This window comes from Acanthaster planci, linkage group LG02 (assembly GCF_054643075.1).
Source record: "Acanthaster planci isolate LZ-2023a linkage group LG02, COTS_SCS, whole genome shotgun sequence".
In the NCBI taxonomy this organism is placed as follows: domain Eukaryota; kingdom Metazoa; phylum Echinodermata; class Asteroidea; order Valvatida; family Acanthasteridae; genus Acanthaster; species Acanthaster planci.
In genome coordinates this window covers 11747144-11760903 of record NC_141778.1, presented here as the reverse complement: position 1 = coordinate 11760903, position 13760 = coordinate 11747144, and the positions used below count along the sequence as shown (strand labels likewise).

The 13760-nt window shown below is 41.7% G+C and overlaps 1 protein-coding gene across 9 annotated transcripts in view; it reads right to left on the bottom strand.

The window, feature by feature from the left end:
• The window catches only part of LOC110978255 (intermembrane lipid transfer protein VPS13B-like), a 34197-nt gene that overhangs the window by 15117 nt on the left and 5320 nt on the right, over positions 1-13760 (bottom strand). For 5 of the 9 annotated variants that reach the window (XM_087149091.1, XM_087149095.1, XM_087149093.1 and 2 more), the window contains exons 6-29: positions 12870-13070; positions 12568-12737; positions 11922-12101; positions 11562-11689; positions 10941-11125; positions 10365-10499; positions 10091-10267; positions 9796-9966; positions 9372-9604; positions 8896-9121; positions 7761-7978; positions 7145-7605; positions 6204-6983; positions 5867-6082; positions 5612-5732; positions 4391-5099; positions 3907-4050; positions 3495-3668; positions 2366-2596; positions 1913-2223; positions 1566-1719; positions 1250-1443; positions 696-874; positions 247-428 (exon numbers count right to left, since the gene is read on the bottom strand). In XM_087149091.1, the coding sequence (XP_087005217.1) occupies positions 247-428; positions 696-874; positions 1250-1443; positions 1566-1719; positions 1913-2223; positions 2366-2596; positions 3495-3668; positions 3907-4050; positions 4391-5099; positions 5612-5732; positions 5867-6082; positions 6204-6983; positions 7145-7605; positions 7761-7978; positions 8896-9121; positions 9372-9604; positions 9796-9966; positions 10091-10267; positions 10365-10499; positions 10941-11125; positions 11562-11689; positions 11922-12101; positions 12568-12737; positions 12870-13070 (5880 nt within the window). The remainder of the gene's footprint in view (positions 1-246; positions 429-695; positions 875-1249; positions 1444-1565; positions 1720-1912; positions 2224-2365; positions 2597-3494; positions 3669-3906; positions 4051-4390; positions 5100-5611; positions 5733-5866; positions 6083-6203; positions 6984-7144; positions 7606-7760; positions 7979-8895; positions 9122-9371; positions 9605-9795; positions 9967-10090; positions 10268-10364; positions 10500-10940; positions 11126-11561; positions 11690-11921; positions 12102-12567; positions 12738-12869; positions 13071-13760) is intronic. The other 4 variants (XM_087149101.1, XM_022233086.2, XM_087149098.1 and 1 more) reach the window with 3 other exon arrangements.

Here is a 13760-nt window from a genome sequence, read left to right as displayed (position 1 = left end):
TATGCACGTTTCCACTACAGGTGCCGCACACTACACTTGGGGCCCCATCCAATTTACTTGGCTACAGCCAGTATAACACACACACATCTCGGGAAATAGCTAAGCTGCTGGCCAATGGCTTCCATAGGGGCACACATTATTTCCCGCATAAGCCAAGAAATCTGGCACGGCTTGGCGCTGTATATAAGTAACTAGAGCAGATAACAGTGAAAGATGAATAAAACAAATACATGTAGAGAGACCAACCTTTGCCAAGCGTGTCTGTGTGGTGGGCTAGCCTGACTTCGACGCATTCCATCTTGAATCCTAACGAGAGACCAGGCAGAAGGTGAGCCGAGAAGCTGGAATCCACCCTCATGGAAGCAGCTAAGGCTGTTGGAGATATGATCAGGCCTGGGTGATCCCGAAGGGACAATGGCTCCTCGTCGCTAAAAAAAGACAAAGAAAAAAAACCCACGTATTTGATGGGAACCAGTTGGAGGTATCATAAATTAGCTAACATTTTAACTGGTAACCAGTAACACAGGCAGACGTTAGAACACTGACTCTGGAATAAATAAACGTAAAAGAATGACAGATACACAAATTATTTTCTCTTTATAATGAAAAGGTGATTAAGGAAACTCCAAAAAAGATTTCATCGGGAACTGAGGATCTCATGACCACGATGACCACGTCCTAGCCATTCTGTTCACCTGTCTTTGGCCACGCTGTTGAGCAGGACTCTCCAAAGTGATGCCACAGCATGCCTGGATGCCTTGTCAGATGATCCGGGCAAATTGAGATGATAAGAGTGGACCTCTGAGACATACATTTGTCGGTAGACACAGAAGTCTTGCCTGAGATCATCCCAGTACTCAAGTGTGCATGGTACCTGGAACCAATGTAAGTGATTCCATCATTTCAACTGAGTGCATGAAGTTCAATGACTGAAGGAACCTCAGAAACTAAGAAAGAAGATGGCAAAGACACCCCACCCTGCCCTCAAAAAAGATATTGCGAAAAAAGTATAATAATGGAGTGCGTGGAAACCAAATGTTGGCCTAAGTGGGATTTGAACCTAGGACACAGTGGTGGAAGTTGAAGAAAGCAGCACTTGATCAACCTTTTTCCTGTCAATCAAATTTTGAGTTGTCTTTTATTTCTGTGACCACTTAAGCAATTTCTCTAATTGAATTCCTTGCAGGGGTTGGACATTTTTTCAGTCTGCCAACACTTCATTTCCACTGTATTACCAAAAAGCACTGACCTCTTCTTCTGCTGTGAGATCACTGTCAGCGGCACCAGCCTGATGCAGAGGTATCGGTGTAACAGACACGTGAGTCAGGATCCTAGACTCGGGGTAACACCAGGTCATAGACCCCCAATGACCTTTGGTGCTGTCTTCCAGGGGGAGTGAAGTGAAGACAATTTCATTGGGCTTTGGGGTAAGACCAACTCCATCTAACAAAAGAATGAAACAGTAAAAGCAAGTTGAATATATGACACAAAGTACTCATTCCAAAAACAAAATCAGAAAACGGGAACCTTTTCAGGTGAGGGAGTATGTTGACTTTAGATCTGACCTCGATCATTGACATAGTGGAACGTCCCTGCTCTCAAATCGTCCTTGTAATGCCGGTCTGGCTGCTGAGATATCACATCCTGAGGAAGGCTCCTCCGGAAGGCTGGTGCATGTTGGGATGTGCTTGGTTTCTTGGCTTCCGCAGATGCCTGCTCCTTACAAAATACAGAAATATGATGAAAGTGACCTTCAGTATACATGTAGGTGTTGGTTTGTGGATACATGTTACATCTAAATAGACAAATATTAAATATTCATATTATGATAATTGGAAAAGGAAGATGATCCCAACATCAGTGCATAACTATGGAAACCACTATTTTGGTTAGTGAATAAGTAAATATTGACCTTAAGAAGTGAAATATTTGACTGTTTTACCGCTCCCTGTTGGGTGAAATATTCGGCCACATGTTGCTGCATCAGTGTGACACAGTTCAAATGTTCCTGACCCAGGAACACAGTCACATGACCCAAGCTGACTCCAGCTGACATATGACTCAATGACAAATCTTCGACATGACTGCCAGGGCCAAACAAGTGACCCTTAGTATCTATGCTCAGGTTGAACGGACCAATCAAAGGTCTCGTCTTGTGGCGGATTGACGTCTTCACAAGCAGCTGTTCCACTTGGAGTTTTCCACGAATTTCTGAGATGATCCCTAATATAAAAGAATTTACAAAATATCACTTTACAGTTGAACCAAAATGGAAAGACTGAGGTCACGTAAAAAGGGATGTAAGCAGATCATTTTAATTAATTCAACATACTTTTATTAGCATATAAACAAACAAACATCTTACCATTGTTGTTTTGTATATCGACAACACCTTGACAGTCACCAAAGGAGCAGACAACATGAGGATAATCAGGATTGGGTACTGTTGCCATAACAACCACAAATTCCGTCATCTCCAAGGAGATGCTTTTCACACGGGAGAGCGCATCCAGGGCATCGTCACGGGTGCTGTGATGTGATTGGCTGGATGAATGTCTGTTGCCATGGGCAATGGCAGGGAGATTGTGGGGTAAAACTGGAAATTTGAAAGCAATAAGATAAAGACACAGTTTAAAATTTCGATTTCACTGACTGCTGTTTTTGGATTTGAGCCCTGGCTGAGTGTACCAGGAGAGATTTGAGGAGATTTAAAAATCTAGAAGAAAAAGTTGCTCTTGTAGTTCTTCATAAAAACATACCTCTTAAGTCCTTCAATCCTCCATCAGAATAGTTCAAATATTAAAATGTGTACACTATCTTAGCTTGTTGATTTTTCCCAAATGAAATCAAAATATATTGTCTTCCTAGTCACCACTTGACATTCAAGCAAAGAAAATTTCCAAGGATTTTTATGGCTTTCATCAACTGAGAGATCCAAGGCAATCTCCAAGGTGATCAATAACTTTATGAGTTATTTTGATCAACTGAACTTCAAAGCCACGGCTTATGAATTGTGATAAAACCTGAACGGTGCTAAAGAAATATCCGGTAAACGGAAAATGCATCGGCTAAATGCTGGTATACAGTGTTCGTTTAACCAATAAATGAAACAGCTTCCTCAAAAGGCTGGCTCTTGAAGACACACACAGTAAAGGGCAAGCATGTAAACAGGAGCTCCTGCTGCGCCCAAATGGTTTAATAACACCATCTATACCAACAGTTTAGGGGCACTCCATTGCATTTCAAGCATGAGTAACAATAAACAAATAAATGCTCTAAACCTCAACCTCAACAAGTCCTGCATTCACTTTCTTGCAAAAATTGGAAAATTACAGTTTGGATACAGCCATGCCAAACAGAAAATCTATATACCTTGAATACATTTTCTTTTTTTAAATCTGGAAATTTACAATATCCGGACAAATCTCATCCCCTGGTGTGTAAAAGGAGTTGCACATCACGAAACTTTCAAAGGTCGGTGAAGATCAACATACCTGGTATGAGAACAGCGCCATCTTGTGACACAGCATCTTTCTCAGCCACGGGTTCAGCTGATATCTGAGTGGACTTGGTTGGAATGAGACGTCTCACAAATGCAACTGTCTGGTCCAGTTTACTGAGGCTGAAACTCACTTTGGTAGGCCGGGCAAATTTAAGCTTAGCACTGGCTGGACGTCAAAAAAGTAGCACAAACAAATGAATGCAGCTGAAGTTGTTAATGTGACTTCTCACAAAACCTTTTACAAAAGCCACATGACGTCATCAATTTTACAGAGTATACAAGTTTAATTAGAAGACAGAGGCAGATCTAGAAAAGCAAAAAAAATTTCCTCAGGAAAATGTACGGAGTATCTCTTTGGGGTTCTGAGAAAAGCATGGCATCACAAAGTTCTTGACAAAGCTTACCTTGGTTACTGAGGCAGTCAGTAAGAGTAAATGTCAGCAGAGCTGGTCGTACCCCAGTCTTAGGGTGTGGTTCCCCCGGACAAGTCTCCAACCAGGACACAGTGTAGTCAGCTGGGATGGGCAATGGCTGAGTGCTTGACAGCTCTGGGGAGAAATGACGTTCAAAACTGGCCAAATCGTAATAACCTTCAGACCTACATGAAGAGCAGTTTTGCAATGGACTTGAAAAAAAAAGCCTCCCTTCGTGGAAAACAGACGATAACAATGTTGGAGACTGTGGGACATATAATTGGTCAGTTTGGTAGATAAAAAGTTGTTTAATGACTACTATGGTTAATTTGTTTAACACTGAATATTTCAAAAATTTCAGGAAAAAGCCAAGAGCATACTAAGATGATGTAGAATCTATCATTTCAATTAAAAATGCCATCAAATAACTTAAGAAAGTTAAATTTTGACGACAAGTTTGTGACAACCAACTTACCTCTGGCAGCGTGCTTCACAGAGGCCCCCTCAACAGTGAAATCATACATAGTGAATTCAGCTCTTTGTTGGTAATGTTCCAGGGACAATATGGCAGCTGGTTGCATTACGGTCACGAACAAAAATGGCTGCAGCTCCATCTGCCTTTCCTTGATTGTTGGCAATGACTGGACAGTTTCCAACTCTTGGAACTGAGCCAAGTCTGAATTGGTAGTGTTGACGCAAGAGTAGAAGAACACGGACACCTTGCCTGCCGTGATTAAGGCATCCATCGGAGTAAAGCTCCCGGATTTGGAAATCTTTTTAGATTTCTGGGCTTGCGCTGAAGAAGAAGACGGAATCTTTTGCATTGGTGTCCCTTGCACTGCAACCTTGAGCTTCTGAACTCTGACCCCTCCTACCTGCGTGGAGTCCTCACTACCTAGCCCACTGTCCACAGGTGGAGCAGATTTCCTTCTTGTGTGACGACCTTCAGGGTATCCTTCACTTGATGCTTTCAGCTGTTTGCCGGCCTGTGCTGATGCTGCTGTCGGATAAACCCGCTCACTGCTCTCCAAAGACAGGTCTTCTTTTGTGCTTCCCGTTTTCATAAGGACGAGGAAGTTTTCTTGGATCAATGTTTGTAACAGACAAACCTGGCCAGTGCTGAGGTAGCACGTCATGTCACTGGTGAAGTTAACTTCGATGGAATGACCACAGACCATCACAGGCTATGGAGATTGGAGCAAGTAAAAAAGTTAATGGCTTGAAATGGTGACCATACTTGTCTGGTTCTTAGAGAGTGCCTAGTTCCCAAATATTTATCATATATTTGAGCAAATGAGTGACAACAGAAATTATACGGTGAACATAAACACACTGTCTGAATTAAACTACTGTCAAAGTAATCCTATCCTTTAAAAGGTACCAAAAGTAGAAATAACCAAAGATCGTATAGTGCCGAAGGCGCAAGATGGATAACTCTGCCCAAAAGGTGTAATTACCATGGGCGCCATTTGAGCAAGCGATACGCCTGCGCAGTTTACGGTAATGCTTCGGCGCAGGCTCACCAGGTGCACGTGCCTGCTGCGGCGCCTGCGCCTGTGCGTTAATGTGCATCGCGCAGGTGTATTGCTTGCTCAAATTGCACCCATGGTAATTACAACGTTTTACGTGTATTCACGGTGAAGTTTGCCATCTTGTGCCGCTACGCGGCGCTATACGATCTTTGGAAATAACTTACTGTGGATCTGTGCTTGTCTGAAGCACCATGTGCTTTATCTACAATAATGGCTGGAGCTGCAACAAACCTGATGTCAATACCCACAATAACTGGCAGAAGAGACACCTCCCTTGGGGTGGGGCTGTAGTTTGGAAAGATTAAATCCACATTTAAAGTTTTCTCAGAAAAATCATGCAGTTGCGATGACAAACAAGATTTACACTGCAGATACTTCAAAGTACTTTGAAATAAGAAATTTTAAAATTGCAGATTTACCCTCGTATTGTGTTGGTGTTCCACTCAAGAGCTGGATTCTGGGCTTGTGGCATTCCATCAATCTCATGATCACCTCTCCCTTTGCCTTGGTCACAGCATGCTTGGATCTCATCCCACAAACCAACAGACACACGAAGGTTATTGATGTCCAGTTGGTACTGGCGATCTTCAACCTCTGACCCGGGGACTTGAGTGTGACCAGCTAGGACAGCACATCTATAAGAAAAAAAAAACAAGCAATGCTGTAACATGGAGCTACATAGAGTTTGGCATGACAAAATAGAGTGCGATTTGAATCTCTTGTGAGGTTTAACGTCAATGGTTGAATAACACGCACCTAAATATTTCCTTTTTGAGTACAAGTCGCTGCAGCGGGTTATCAGCATGTGGCCGTAGGCAAATAGAGTTGACCTGAAGTAGGAAAGTGTCCAGGGTTTCCATGGTGATGCCAACCTCACCGTCATTGCCTCCTGTCTCCCCTAGCAACACAGGTTCTTTAGTAGGAGCAAAGATGCGGACCTCCTTACAGTCAAGGTAGACCAGAGGGAGACCACGACTTGACAAGCATTCTTGATTTGATGACGAAGAAGATTTCTGACGTGGAGTTCTCTTTTGAAGGGAATCAGACGGAGAAAGGATGCTAGTAGTTGAGACTGTTCGGTGGTACTGGACTGGTCGTTGTTTCTGTCCGAGAAAATCTGCCGTCGGTAGGCCAGCCTTTAAAATACTGACAGTGCTGAATATATCAAGGACAGACAGATACATCGGGCACCATAATAAGACATCAAAAGGCTGAATGGTGACAACAATTTCATGAATGTAGCGCTGCTGTGGCAATGACACTGCTTGGTCCAAAAATTTCTTGGATGACTCTGCCTGCTTGCCAGACAACTTTTGAGCCAGAGATTTCCCCTGAGCCATGGTCCAGGTTGCTGACAGGAACCCGTGGGATTTGGCGTCATTGGGCTTGCCAGTGCGAGGGGGTACAAATGGGTTGAACGGTCTGGGTGAGGCATGACTGTCAGGACGCACACCACGGATGCAAGTGTTGTGGGTGATGGTATCAGCACATGAGAAAAGCACTCCACAGAATGGACCACGCTGCCAGCTGCCATTACTGTGGTTGAAATCAAAGTGAAGAGGTTAGTCTGGTATACGCGGAAAATGATTCGAAAAGGGTTTTAAAATTCACCATCTGGAAAATTCCACAAGACAATCATCTAACAGTCTATGTCAGTCCCGTATTGAAAAGAGTTCACTTTCTTAAAACATACTTACTTTTTAGTATAATGGTTAACATTTAGTGATCCAATTTTGCAAGTAACTTTGGAGTACACATCCTGGAAATCCAGACTTGAGGTCAGATCTTCAACCTCACAACTGAGCTTTATAGGTGGAGCACCCCCATACAATCTGAAGCAGAACTTCTGCAGTGTCCACTGCAGCCACAATGAAAACTTCAACGAGCCACTCTCTTCCTGATCAGGGGGTGCCACTCCTGGAGGGGACGTGGGAACTTCGGCCGGGGAGGACAGGGACAGAGTTGTTGTGTCCTGGTTATCCGGTTGACCAGACGAAGCAACACTACTGAGAACCCTTGCAGCAGACTTTGATGGCGACGGTGGATTAACAGGAAAGCTAGCAACTTGGGATGAGACTCCATAACTTGAGTTAAACACTTCAACCAGTTTAGATTGGTTGCTGAGGGCTTGGTTCAAGAGTTTACAGACCAGTGTCACCTTCGAAAACAAAACAAATAAACAGTCTCTCAAAGATCATTGGTTGAAAAAGCTTCATAGCAACATTACTTGGATAAAAAAAAAATGCTGATGTAAAATTACGAATATGGAAAAAGAAAGAGTTCTCCAGACTGAAGATGTTTATTACTTCTCACCTGTGGTTTGGAGCAAACCATTTGGATTTCTTGCATATCTGCATGAACACACAACCCAAGGCCTGGTCTACCACTGGCTGGTCTCTCAGCATGGCTGGATGTCACGCCGACTGTGGCTGACAGGATAAGAGGCTTCAGAAGATAGTATGGTCCCTCGCTAGGATGGATGGTGTACATGCTGAAATGGGATACCTTCACACTCCATGGCAGTTTTTCACCTGAATTTAGTTCAGAGAAGGGGAACATCTGTAACTTGGAAAGTTTGAAATTTTCTAATAGGAATATTAACTATATCCCTATAGTGTGGCCTAGTGGTTGGGGTTTGTAATGTCTGATCATAGGGTCAGGGGTTCAAATCCAGCTGGTGGCAGCATGTTGCGATCTTGGGCAAGTCACTTTACCCCTATGTGCCTATCTCCACCCAGGAGTAAATGGGTACCTGTGAGGGCAGATTTGGTTTAGCCATTTGCACCTGATATGGCAGCATCAGCTAGTATACTCCCCAGGGAGCGGAGATGGTTTCAAGAATGATCAGTTGTGAGCCCACTGTGCAGGGATAACGATAATACAGCGCATTGAGCATCAGTTGTGATGGATATGTGCGCTATATAAATCACCACTATTATTATAATTACTGTTCTAAGTATGACCATGCTAGGGCCATATTAAGCATAACATGACACCATACTTTTTGCATTTTGGGATCTTGAATCTGTTATTCAAAAGAACCCAGGAAAGGCATGCAATTGGGACTTTGACAAAAACAAGAAAATTCCAATCTTTATAAGACTTTGTACAGTGTTTTTCAACCTTCAATGGCATGGGTGTGAAGTGAAAAATGAAGAAATCAGCTGATCTGAGGAAAAGTTGCATGCCTGTATCAAAATGATGACCATCATCTTATTTTAAAAGCAAACACCCTCTGAAGTGTGGCAGACCTGAAATCAGGATCAATGAAGGAGGTATGTGACTCACTTGCTGGCTTGATAGACCTTCATAAAGTCATCAACAACAGTATTTCCATGACAAAAAAACCATTTTGAATTGGTTCACCAAAGTATACAGATGTTTGTGCTCATACACCAACTCCGCAAATCATCTCTGGCTAAAGCAGATGATCAGGAATTTTTTCAACCTGTATCTGGGGGCAGATCTTTCCTGTCCAGTGGAATCTCCTGAAGTGGTAGAATCTTCTGATGGTTCAGGCTTAGCACCTTGAAGACCGGTAGACTCACCACCACCATCTCTGCTGGGCTATTACCTAGCATCCCTTGCTGAACGCATTGTGGGATACAAGTCACACCAGGTCCAAATATAAGGTGGTCTGTCGGGAGTGCCACGAAGCAGCTCTTGATGTCCACCTTTTCAATGCAAAGACATCTTTCATTTGAAAATTCCACAAGAGAGTGTATTACGTTGGAGATTCTCCAATCACATTTATTGTATTTAGCTTTCATTTTTTATTTATGTGTTTTTCTTCTACACAGCTCCAGGTGCTTCAAAACTTTCTATAAACTCTTATAACACATCACACTCTACAAAGGATTTCTAATATATAAACTGCATTTTTCAAGCCTTGAGGACATTGTAAGCCTGCAACAAACCACTCACTTGGACAGTGAGTTGTTTCAAGACAAGCCACATCTTCTCCAATAAATCTTCCTTGCATTCTAGTCTCTCTATGTCAGTACCCTCTGATACTTTGGTAACATCTAAGCTTTGGGGTTGCGGCACCACTGGGTTGGCTGTCTGCTGTGATATGGTGGAGGACTGTTGTTGGAGGGGTGGCGAAGATTTTGTTTTGTCCAACAAACATGTTTTGATTCTCTGAACACTGCTTGAACCTAAGAATTAAAAAAAAACGAGCATGATTTTTAGTTTCAAATATTGAAGTTAAACCCTACTGCATAATATTACATTTGCACAGGGCAAAAATCTTGTAATAATTTAACTTCAATCTAATATGAAACAATCCCCCTTACGTTAACATTTATATGTTACATACACATTGAAGGACACGGCAGATATGTTCTACCTTCAGATGAAAGTTGCTTGGTCATAGATCTTCGATTCTTCTGTGACCTTGATTCCTCTGTGACCTTTGACCTTGCTTGACCTCTGGGCCGGTACAGCAACCACGTGTAAATGATTGGGTCAATGCAAATGGCACTTCCTTGGACATCGAATAGAAAAACTCCACAAGATACTGAGAGGAAAAAACAGGAAATGATTTTGTTATGTGACAGCAGCCATTTTAAATAAGTGGGTGGACCTACTTGGCAAAATTTATAGCCGTTGTAACAGACAGAATTTTATTCGTAACAACAAACCTTCTGTGGTCTCCTCTGAATCAGATATTCTTGGGATCTGTACTGTGAAGGTTACCAAGTCCACAACATCAAGATGGGATTGACTTGGCTGCTGTTTCATGAAGCTTTTGTGGTGGTGCAGATCTGATGTGTCCACTGGACCATGAAAAAGTGGTGTATCACTGGCTCTCCCTTGGTCTACCAACAAAAATTAAATTTGGAATGTTTTTGACATTTTTGCACTCATTTTCCTGCATGACTAAATTATTCATTTAAAATATGGACTGAAACTCACCTAATGATTGTACTGTGACTTGTGCTTGGCTGAGGGTACCTGATATAGCTTGAGATAGACTCGTCTGGACAAATTTAACCTCCAGGCTATTGAGTGAGGCTTGCAGTACAGGCTGACCTGAAGGAAAGGCTTTCACTAGAAAACAGAATGAAACAAAACAATGAATATTAAATTAGGATAATTCCACACATCTAATGGGAACATAGTATTAGGTACAGTAACATGTACACTAATAGCCAGAATATTAGACACAGTCCATTTCAATGTAATGTTAGATATTGGAGTGAACTTGATATTAAATTAAATGAATGTTATACTGTGGTTTCCTTTGCTAAAAATTTGAAGAAAACAATTATTATATCTTATTGTGCAATTGAAATGTAACCGAGTCTATCACACTGTACCAGGTCTCACTTTGACATCATTATCCTGTTGTAGTCAAGTATCTTTGTCCAAGTACAGAGTACTGCAGAGTACTTAAATTTCCAAGTACCTGAAAGTCTGAGTACTTTACCAGCCGAGTACATAAACATAAGTGTTATTTATCAGCCACAGCCCGGTCATCCTTATACGTACCAGAAGGCTTAAAGACGTCCTCCACTAGGCTAGTTCCAGAGAGTCTGGCCGCCTCTATCTCTGGCTGCTTGCTGGTCCAGCTGTTGCAGATATGTAGCATCAACAAACACTGGGCTTTGGTGGCATTGCAGGAAAAACTGGGAAGCTCCAGCATCAGCTCTGAATGAGCAAGGCTTTTCTCTTTCCTGTAACATGCCAAAAAAGTGGTCTTGTCTTAAATGAACTCTTGGATTAAACCAACATCCTACCGTAGTTTCTTTGAAAAAGATTTTGTCTTATCCCAATGTGGCTGATTGAAGACACTCTAACAGTGAAGGATATCACTGGGTGCTGAAAACTTGTTTTAGTGTAGATGTTTCCTGAGCATATGAAAATAAGAAATATTTGCTTAGTATGTAAAATATTACTTTAATAGCATGTGAAATCTTCCTCAGCAAACACAGGTTACCAGCCAAAATATTATATGGTATATTGCTCGTGACTGGTTTCCAACTTTATTTATGCTAAGCACATAGACTAGGCAAACTTGAATTTTGGCCCAATAGTTGTTCAGGATACAAAGTGAACAGTTGCTCGATCTATTTTAGTCTAGTTTTTAGATTAAAAGTTCACTGAGCTCACCAGTACATGGGAAGTACCAATTCCTTGTGATAAAGGGCTGCACTCCAAGAGGGCATGATGGGAAGAATGGGAGGTGAAAGGTCACTGCTGGGGTCAATGAAAGTCAAGCCAAACTGGCAGCCAAATATCTAAAAAATAAAAATATAAAAATTCCCTTAGTTAGGACAACTTTCACAACTGTACATATTTTACGCAAAATGTAGGATAATTCAAGAAATAACGGAAAAAAGTTTCATTTATAACAGAGTCCATCCAAAGGATATTGACATTTATGCATACAAATGAAAAATACAATCCCTTTTGCACTAAAACCTCTTTAAAGTGCAATTTATTCCAAACAAGTTACTTGGAAAGCCTCACCTTGTAGTAGCTATGTGTATAGCAGTGGTACATGAGTTTGGAGCTACGATTGTTGATCAGTAGTTTACTGACAGGCTTAATGAGTCTCCTCCCATACATGGGCTCGGAACGCTGGAAGTCAATTCGGTCAGTTTGAAGGCACAATGTTGGAACACAACCAGTTTCCTGGAAGCTTGTGACCTGAGACAAAAGACAGCATATTTTTCATGTTATCCCTAACCATCCAAAATCCATTGAAATCCATCTCCACGTTTTGGTGGATGTTGAGGGACTTGGTCCAGTCGGCCTGCTGTGACCAAATGTTGGACTATAGCAGACTTGGTCCAGGAGGTCTAGAGCACCGCTGGGCATTTAATGCATGTGTTGTCATGGCAACCATACTGATGACATCATGAAAGCCAAGTGGAGTAGGTCCGTCAAAAAAAAAGACCACCACGCCAGTGGTGGACATTTTTGGCTATGTGGATTGCACACAGAGTGTTGGATTTTGATGGATATCGTCTAATGCCTACTTAAAGACACTAGGGAGTTAGGGTGAAGGAGTTCTGTGTGACAGCAGCAGTTTTTGCAAAGAATAGCACCAATACCAGAAGTCAATATTATCTACCGCCTACCAACATCACCAATTCTGTTAACAGTTTTGTACCAGTCTAGATGCCGACTTGTTCTTGGATGAGCTATAGTAAGGATGTTGAGCTGATGGGAACAGTATCTGTAGGTTGAGTAGGGTCAGATGGGTCATTCGGGAGGGAACCCACTCTTCAAGAGTTGTGACCTGCTCTGGAGTGGCTGAAGGTCGATTTTCATCTACAACCTCTGTAGCAATCAATCATAAAAAGGAATCCTTCAATGCCTAATGTGAACAAGTGTAGTGCGAAGCATTCAAACTGAGGATTTATTGAAAAAGAGTCATCAAAATGTTGTTCCTCTGCAAAAAAAAATTGTCACCTGGATGTGGGATGCTATATGGTTCGTATTCATGGTCTGAGGCACATTCCATCAACTTCATCAACCTGTGGACCACATCACTGTCAACTATCACTTTGGTTGGGTTGAAAAGGAATCGTTTGCAGGATGTCTCTTTCATGTCAAAAACTGGATCAGAATCATCGGCGCTATGGTGAGATGATCGGCTTGATGAATCACCGGCTGATTGGATGATAAAGAATTTAAAGACGGTTTTCAAAACCTATGTGTAAATGAAGTTTGGGGCTTTGTAATTCATTTGACCGGTTCTTCTTTCAAGTTAATGCTCATAATGTCCAGGCAGCCATTTTGTCAGCCATCTTCTTGATGGTGGATCTAAGGCTGTGCTGAATATCTGAATGTTCGATCCATTATCAAATATTTGAATATTATTTTCCGAATTGGAATATTTGAATGCAAAATTCATGAAAAGGAAGGGAAAATTTTCTTCTGTTTTAAATGAGAAAAAATGCATTATGGAGGCTTGTTTCAAACAGATTCAAAAGAAAAGCAACAGAAATCTTACGACGCAAAAAGTAAATTATTCGTTCAAAAATTTAAAAGGAATAGGAATTTTCAAAAGGGAAAGAAGTACTGTTCATCTCTTAAATCTTGCTAAATCTTGGCCGGAGATACTCCTACAAGCGAGAAGCTATTACAGTGATTATAATGTAGAATTATGTATGTTACTGCAACTGATTTTGTATATGGTTTAATCATCAACAATCTGCCGCTTGGTAAGACCGACTATTTGGATATTTAATTGAATTGAAGGTTGAACATTGAATATTCGAATGGTGAATTATTCGTATTGACTCAGCCTTAGGTGGATCTACGTACTACAGCCAAGCTGGGCCATCTGGAGGTGAGAAC